This window comes from Hibiscus syriacus, unplaced genomic scaffold (genome assembly GCF_006381635.1).
Source record: "Hibiscus syriacus cultivar Baekdansim isolate YM2019G1 unplaced genomic scaffold, ASM638163v2 tig00001644_pilon, whole genome shotgun sequence".
NCBI classification, from domain to species: Eukaryota; Viridiplantae; Streptophyta; class Magnoliopsida; order Malvales; family Malvaceae; genus Hibiscus; species Hibiscus syriacus.
In genome coordinates this window covers 3,340,800-3,349,796 of record NW_024061878.1, presented here as the reverse complement: position 1 = coordinate 3,349,796, position 8,997 = coordinate 3,340,800, and the positions used below count along the sequence as shown (strand labels likewise).

At 29.4% G+C, this 8,997-nt stretch overlaps 1 protein-coding gene across 1 annotated transcript in view; it reads right to left on the bottom strand.

Annotated features, from left to right (window-relative positions):
* Positions 1 to 1,243: 1,243 nt before the first annotated feature.
* LOC120129334 (actin-like) overlaps positions 1,244 to 8,997 on the bottom strand; it is a 29,029-nt gene continuing 21,275 nt past the window's right edge. Inside the window, exons 2-6 of the mRNA XM_039146854.1 lie at positions 3,700 to 3,770; positions 2,980 to 3,059; positions 2,495 to 2,888; positions 1,635 to 2,248; positions 1,244 to 1,378 (exon numbers count right to left, since the gene is read on the bottom strand). Coding sequence (XP_039002785.1) covers positions 1,313 to 1,378; positions 1,635 to 2,248; positions 2,495 to 2,888; positions 2,980 to 3,039 — 1,134 coding nt within the window. The 5' untranslated portion in view covers positions 3,040 to 3,059; positions 3,700 to 3,770 and the 3' untranslated portion in view covers positions 1,244 to 1,312. The remainder of the gene's footprint in view (positions 1,379 to 1,634; positions 2,249 to 2,494; positions 2,889 to 2,979; positions 3,060 to 3,699; positions 3,771 to 8,997) is intronic.

Sequence of the window (8,997 nt, the reverse complement as noted above, 5' to 3'; positions counted from 1 at the left end):
ATTACGTCTACAAGTTTTGATAAACGATTAACCAACGTTTAACCGTTAAGAAAATAAATTTATCATTATATTTCTAATTTATTATATTTTTACACAAATAACTTAATATAGTTTTTATCATTTATAATTTATATATATATTTAATAAAATTTGTATACAAAAATTTAATATATATATATATATATATATTATTTTTAATTTTTATTTCTTTGAAAATATAGAAATATTCTTACATCAATATAATTATGTGTTTATTGTTAGGTACTAAGATATTTGGAGATTTACATAATTATACCGATGTAAGTATGCGTTAAGTGTTACACTTTTATTTTATTTTATTTGCTTACATCAGTTTAAGTATGTGTTAAGTTATATATTTTTTGTAGTATGAATTGTGAAAAAAATTGATAAATAATTGTAATAGGTTAATCTATAATCGAACCGTTAATAATGGTTAACCGTTAGCGGTTAACTATTTCTTAAATGTTAGGTTAATGATAGGAAAATCTCATAACTGTTATAACGGTTAACCGACCGTTTAGCCTAAACGGTACGATTAACCGTCCATGAACAACCCAAATATACAATACAAATATATTATTTCATATTTTTTATATGTGATATACATATATCATTCAAAATTGAATGATTCTATTTAAACTTGAAAATCAATACATTAATTACTAAAAATTTTAAGTTATTCGAGTTGTATTTTACAACTCGATTTGAACTTGAAATCTTTTCGAGTCAAGTTAAGTTTATGAAATTACAACTCGAAGTTAATTCGAGTGAAACAAATTGGTTTTTCGAGTCTAATCGAATTTTGCTCACCCTATGTAAATGGACTTCAACAAAGCATGTTTGAATGCTTGATTTTTATTTGAATTATACTTGACTTTTAAATGTGAAATTCGATCAGGCTTAAATCAAATTTCAAGACAAGCTTAAGCTCGACTGAATTATACCCCTAAGTCCCTTTACTGGGCAGTGGAGGTATTAACCAAGATTGTTCATATATAAAGTAACAAGATAAAGGCAAATGGAAAAAGAAATTGAGAATTGACAAAAAGCATAAATACATTGACAGGCCATTGAATGATAAATAAGTGCTTAGGGGGAAAATAAAATTAACCAATTTGAACTCTATCATTATATCCGCCGCCTCACATTGTTTCAACAATGAACGTTAAGAAAATGAGGAGAAAAAAATAGGATACGGATGATAAAAGAGAAACACCAATAGAACAAAATCTTGAGAGCTAAAATCATTTCGCTGAGAAACAGGCCATTGTTTTTCTTGCATTCTGAAGATTCAGAAGCACTTCCTGTGCACAATAGACGGGCCGGATTCATCGTACTCTGCCTTAGCAATCCACATCTGCATTCGAACGACAATACATAAATGTTCGTCTTTAGTATGCGTATTAAGCATGCTAGAATGATAAGAACCGAGAATGAAAATGTCCAAATCTCGCAAATGTGCAATTAACCAAACCATGTTGGGTGAGAACATAGATTCTGTTATGTGAATGTATGAATGGTAAGAACATAGATTCTGTTATGTGAATTGAAAAGTCGATTAGTCAGTAACAGCGACTACATGCAGTCAGTCAGCATTTTCAGTTAGAAAATACCTGCTGGAAAGTACTGAGAGATGCTAAGATGGAGCCTCCAATCCAGACACTGTATTTCCTTTCAGGTGGAGCCACCACCTTAATTTTCATGCTGCTTGGGGCTAAGGCAGTGATTTCTTTGCTCATTCTGTCCGCAATTCCTGGGAACATGGTAGTTCCACCGCTGAGAACAATGTTTCCATACAAATCCTTCCTGATATCCACATCGCACTTCATGATAGAATTGTATGTGGTTTCGTGAATGCCAGCAGCTTCCATCCCTATTATGGAAGGCTGGAAAAGGACTTCTGGGCATCGGAAACGCTCAGCACCAATGGTGATCACCTGGCCATCAGGCAACTCGTAGTTCTTCTCAATGCTAGAACTAGTCTTGGAAGTTTCGAGCTCTTGCTCAAAGTCAAGTGCAATATAGGCCAGCTTCTCTTTTATGTCCCTCACAATTTCACGCTCCGCCGTGGTTGTGAATGAATAACCACGCTCAGTCAAGATTTTCATCAGGGCATCAGTAAGGTCACGACCTGCTAGGTCGAGACGAAGGATGGCATGTGGGAGGGCATATCCTTCATAAATAGGGACAGTATGGCTCACACCATCTCCAGAGTCCAGAACAATACCTACATAAAATATCGTAGAGAACAGTTAGCACATGAAAAATAAGCAGAGCCCTAAACTTTATAATCATTATGAAAATCATCGAATCTAAACATGGATAGGACGAGACAAGGGGGAGAAATAGCAACCAATTTGAGCTCACTTAAATTTTCACTAATTATTCTAAAAACAAACCGAAGTGTGAATTTCAATACGAGGTATCTTAGCTCAAATTTTGTCCATGAGATCATGAGTAGTCATTCGCTTACCAGTTGTACGACCACTGGCATAGAGTGACAGAACAGCCTGGATAGCGACATACATTGCCGGAGCATTGAAGGTCTCAAACATGATTTGGGTCATTTTCTCACGATTGGCTTTTGGGTTGAGAGGTGCCTCAGTGAGAAGAATTGGATGTTCTTCAGGAGCCACACGAAGTTCATTGTAGAAGGTATGATGCCAAATCTTTTCCATATCATCCCAGTTGTTAACTATGCCGTGTTCAATAGGGTATTTAAGAGTAAGTATACCTCGCTTGGACTGAGCCTCATCCCCAACATATGCATCTTTCTGCCCCATTCCAACCATCACACCAGTGTGTCGTGGACGACCCACAATGCTAGGGAAGACAGCCCTTGGAGCATCATCACCTGCAAATCCAGCCTACAAAGTGTAAAATAAATCATTAGGGGGAAATCATATATAAATCTAAAGAAAAAAAAACCTTAGAAAAAAGATGAAAGTACACTGATACCTTGACCATTCCAGTTCCGTTATCACAGACAAGTGGTTGGATATCCTCGCCATCTGCCATATTGTATGATGTATCACCTGTTAAAATAACATCAGAACTAGATCAGCATCACAACAATAAAGGAAGCAGTTCACAATTCAACAAGCATGATCTGGATCAGTTATGATCAATGATATAAGTATAAAGCCAATGACATTCACCGGAATATTGCAATACAAAATAAAATTTATGACTGTTTTAGTCCATAATCGAGTAATCAATCACAAAGAAATTATTCAAAAAAGAAAACTACTATGATTAAATTAGAGAAGAGAATCCCTTCACATAATCCTAAATTCACATTTTAATCTTTTTCATTGCTAAATAAATTAGAAATACGAAAAGAAAAAAGTTTATTGAACATTAATGTAGATGAAAACATATATCATGCTAGTCCAAGTCACAAGAAGCTAAAGAATCACAAATTATCCAAAGATTCCAAACAAGAAACACTAAACTAATTAAAATGAAATTGATTATATACAATTCCTGCCAAATTATCACAATGAGAATCAAAATTAGATTAAAAACCAACAAGTATATTTTTTATAAAATGGGAACCTGAACCATTAGTATCATTTGCTAGTCAATATTAAAGCCTTCTTTTTGCGGTAGTCTTTTTATTTAACAAATTCTTCCCATGTACTTTCTCGATAACCAACAGAAGGAAAGAGAACTCACCTGAAGCAAAAGGAAAAGTGGAAAAACCAGAGAAGACGATCTGAGATGCCCGCGCTTTGGATTCCAAAAGAGAAGGAAAAAATAAAATAAAATGGCAGGTGAAAATTGATTTCAGTTTTGAAATTTAAAACGCAGATAAACTTGCTCTATTTACTTGTTTTAACCCTTTTACCGGGTCCTTCGGTTGTGTACCCATATAGAGGGTAAGGAATGCTTCAACAGCTCTCTTTACCGGTAAAACCGGTTTCCCATCCATCTTGATTTTACCCAATTAAGATTATAGTTAAGTGAATCACACGTCTTCAATTATAACTCTAATTTTAAATTGATTTCTAAAATTTTAAATATTTTAATTTTATCCTTAAATTATGACTATTATTTCAAATTATTCCTTAATTTTTTAAATATTTCAATTTCATCCCTAAACTATAACCTTCATTCTAAATTAGTCCCCAAACTTTTTGAACATTCCAATTTTCTCTCAAACTATATGTATATGCTAATCACATCCCTTATTAATAAAATCGTTAGACCAAGTTATATTATTATATGTTTGAGAAAAATAAAATTTAGGTTATGGTTAAACTAATTACAAATTTGGATGAAATTGGAAGATTCAAAAGTTTGGTGTCTAATTTAGAAAGAGGGTTATAGTTTGGGAATAAAATTAGAATGCTTACAAGTTTAAGGACTAATTTAGAATGAGAGTCGTAGCTTGTTGATGAAATTAAAATGTTAAAAGATTTAAGGATCAATTTAAAATGAGAAGTATAGTTTGTGAACATATGATGCAATAAAAGTATCAAATAAAAATTTACATATTGATTGAAAAGCTAGATGCAATGATTTAAATAGTGGTTCGCGCCTGCGATAGCACCCACGATAGCGGTGGAGGTGTAACACCCATATCCCGTATACCTTTCCTTATACGAAATACAGATGTCGCATCACTTTAAAAACGTTTACGCATTTGAAAACTCTTTAAAATTCTGTTTCAATCTTAAATCCACCTCAGTTAATACCATAAGTAAATATTCATTGAAAACACATTACAAAATATTTTGTTAAGTTTAATTACATGCCAAATAGGTTTCCAAAATGATCACTATTGTACTAATGTTATTGATGAGTCAACCTTGATTGATGATATCTGCTGCTACGACTGCACTCCTTACTTGATTAGTCTCCGCTTTTACCTACGTGTGAAAGCAACACATGTTAAGTATTTTCTTAGTGAGACAAAATATTGTAAAGTAACCTTTAAGTATACATAGGTATGTCATATTATTTAGTTCACACCAACTTGTATATTCTTTAAGGATTCTATAATCCTCCTCTGTTAAGCTGTATTCCATTCTCAATTATCATAATTATTTTTAGTATGCCTAACATACCTGTCTTTCTTTATATTTTTCTTTTTCCCTTTAACTCTTTGGTCATTATTCTTTATTTTCATTAATAACATCCATTAATGCTTATAATGCACCATTATGCATTTCAATTATGGCATCCTTTCATGCTGATAACGCACCCATATGTAAGGGGTGTAAAATCAAGTAATCGGACAGGTTTCAGTCGGATATTGGCAGGTCGGGTAAAATCGGGTACATGTCAACTTAGGTTAATTTGATGGTTTGACTCGGATCAGGTCGGGTATAGGTCAAATCAGTTCGGGTTATTTTCAGGTTGATTTGAAACCAGATCCATATCGGGTTCAAGTCAGGTCATTTTCAGGTCAGATCGATGTCAGTTCTGGTCAAAACAGTTTAGGTCCGAAGTAGATAAAGACCACATTAATTCAGGTTCAGGTAGACTTCAGTCGGATCTCGTTCAGATCGGGTCACATCATTAACAGATAAAATTCAGGTCGGATGTTTACCGGATACATACTAAGTTCAGGTGGGGTTGTTTTTATTTTTGGATTAATTATTTTGTCATCTTTCGTGATTGTTGAATTGCAAGTTGTAATTGTATATGATTTCGAGTAAATTACGAGAAAAATAAGTATTCATGGATCAATTTTGTAAAAAAATATAAATTTAAGGACAAAATTGAAGAAATGTAAAATTACAAATAAAATGTTAAAATATAAATTAAACAACACACATAGGTAAGGGACTAAATCAAAATAAATTTAAAATGTGAATTTTAAATTAATATAAAAAGGACTAAATTAAACACATTAAAAACGTTATGGGCCAATTACAAAAATATAAATAACAACTAACAATGGGCCAAATGAAGATGCAAATATAAATTTAAGGACTAAATTGAATACATATAAAAGTGAAAGACTTAAAATTGAAATAAATTAAAAAACAAAGGATGAAATCGAAATAAATGCAAAATGTGAAGAAATAATAAAAATATAGTAAATTGCATTCATTTAAAAAATGAAAAAAACATACTATATAATATAAGTTTATATATAAACTATATTATATTATAAACTATATAATTATTATAAGCTATATATAAAATTATGTTTATATGAACTATATATAAACTATGTAAACTATATAGGTATAAACTATAAAAAATATAGTTTATAAACTATATATTATATATATATATATATATATATTTGGTACACAAAAGTTTAGGTCAGGTGTGCATCCCCCAATCCAGGGCCAGGGCATACCTAAGACTCAATTGAGATTTACATAGGACTTTATATATTGCCCACCAAGAGTGACGGTGGTGGGATTCGAACTTGGCCTTACAAGCTCAAATTCTTGAATCCTAACCACTTGTGCCAACAATCGTTGGCTAATATATATATATATATATATATATATATTCACATGAGTTTAATCAAAAAAATTATTCACATGAGTGGTAGGAATTTAAAGGTGGGAGTTGACAAATTTTGATCTTATAATTCGCAAATTTAGAGGTGGGAAAATTTTTGAGGGAATTTTGGCAAATTGATTTTATAATTTGAAAATTTTTTAGGGAAATTTTCGGGCATGGCAGGAAGGTTTAGTGCCCAATGAAATGGACTGTGTTAATTAGGCCCTCAATCCTCCATCAATCAGAACTTTTTTTTTCATTTCATTTATAGTTTAATTGTAAATCATTTATTGAATTTTTAATTCAATGTGATTTAGTCATGTATATAATTCTAATTATTTTTAATTTTACCTTCTTTCTTTAATGTGCATACTTATTAAATGTTAATGTTAATTTTAGAATCTTTTATTTTAGTCACTTATGTTTAATTATATATATATAATTTTATGTATATATTTATATATATATTCTTCAAAGTGAGTGGTGGGAGAAAACTTTTTAAAAAATATTTTTATGTGTGAAAATTTTTAATTTTATTTGGGAATTTAGAGGGAAATTGAGAAATTTTGAGAATATAGGGAAATTGGAAATTTAGAGAGAATAGAAAAATTTGGGAAGTTGGCGCCAAATATAGTGTCCAACAAGATATTTTGGGTTAATTAGGCTCATGCTCCAACAACAATCATCATTTTCCACTTGTATTTGATTTTTAATTTCTTTCATTTTAGTCATGGTTTAATTGTAAATATCTTCTTAAATTTTCAATTCGATGCAATTTAATCCTGTATACATTCTAATTACTTTTAATTATATATATATATATATGTATATATATAAATATATGTATAAACTATATAAAATATTAGTTTAATATATATATTAGTATATAATATAGTATATATATATATATATATATAATATAAGATATATATATATATATATATATATATATATATAGTTTATAGAAACACTATGCACAAAACTATATAAAGTAATAAAGTATATAGTTTATAGAAACCCTAAATCGGGAACCCTAAGCCTTTAACCCTTAACCCTAACCCCTGAATTATATATGTAACTTATAGTACATGTATATATAAATATATATATATATATATATACACCTATATATATATAAACTATATAAAGTAAATTACTTATATAGTTTATAGAAACCCTAAATCATAAACCCTAAACCCTAAACTTTAAAATCATAATCACTAAGCCCTAAATCATAAACCCTAATATAAATAGTCTAGCACTAATGCATATATATTTGTAATGAAAGAGTGGGCTTATGTATTGGGCTTATGTAAACTAATGTAAATAGACTAGCATTAATGCAAATGGACTTATTTTTTGGGTTTTATTATTACTTATTCATAACAACAAAATAAATGGGCTATTAATAACCTAACATGCAACTAAAATACTAATTATACAAATGAAATTAATATTAAATGTACTACTATTTATAAACCATATAATATGCAATGTGGCATACTAATTATTTAACACCTAATTAATCATGTTTTACATAATTTACATTTAAATTATTTTTTAAAATTTATTAAATAAGTTTATATAATATGTATGTATAAACCATGTATAGTATATATAAACTATATATATATATATATAACCTAATATATATATGAACTATATATGGTAAACTACTTATATAGTTTATAGAAACACTATGCATAAACTATATAAAGTAATAAATTATATAGTTTATATAAACCCTAAACCCTAATCCATAAACCCTAAACTATAACCCTAAACCATAAACCCTAATGTAAATTGACTAGTACTAATGCATATATATATTTGTAATAAAAGAGTGGGCTTATGTATTGGGCCTATGTAAACTAATGTAAATGGACTAGCACTAATGCAAATGGACTTATTTTTGGGTTTTTTATTACTTATTCATAACAAAAAAATAAATGGGCTATTAATGTGATTTAACCTAACATGCAACTAAAATACTAATTATGCAAATGAAATTAATATGACATGTACTACTATTTATGAACCATATAATATGCAATGTGGCATACTAATTATTTAACACCTAATTTATATAATTTACATTTAAATTATTTTTTTAAATTTATTAAATAATTGTATATAATATGTATGTATAAACCATGTATAATATATATAACCTATATATATATATATACTATAAAAGGTAAATTACTTATATAGTTTATAGAAACACTATGCATAAACTATATAAAGTAATAAAATATATAGTTCATAGAAACCCTAAACCCTAAACCACAAACCACAAACCTTAATATAAATGAACTAGCACTAATGCATATATATTTGTAATAAAAGAGTTGGCTTATGTATTGGGCCTATGTAAACTAATGTAAATGGACTAGAACTAATGCAAATTGACTTATTTTTGGGTTTTATTATTACTTATTCATAACAACAAAATAAATGGGCTATTAATGTGAATTAACCTAACATGCAACTAAAATACTAATT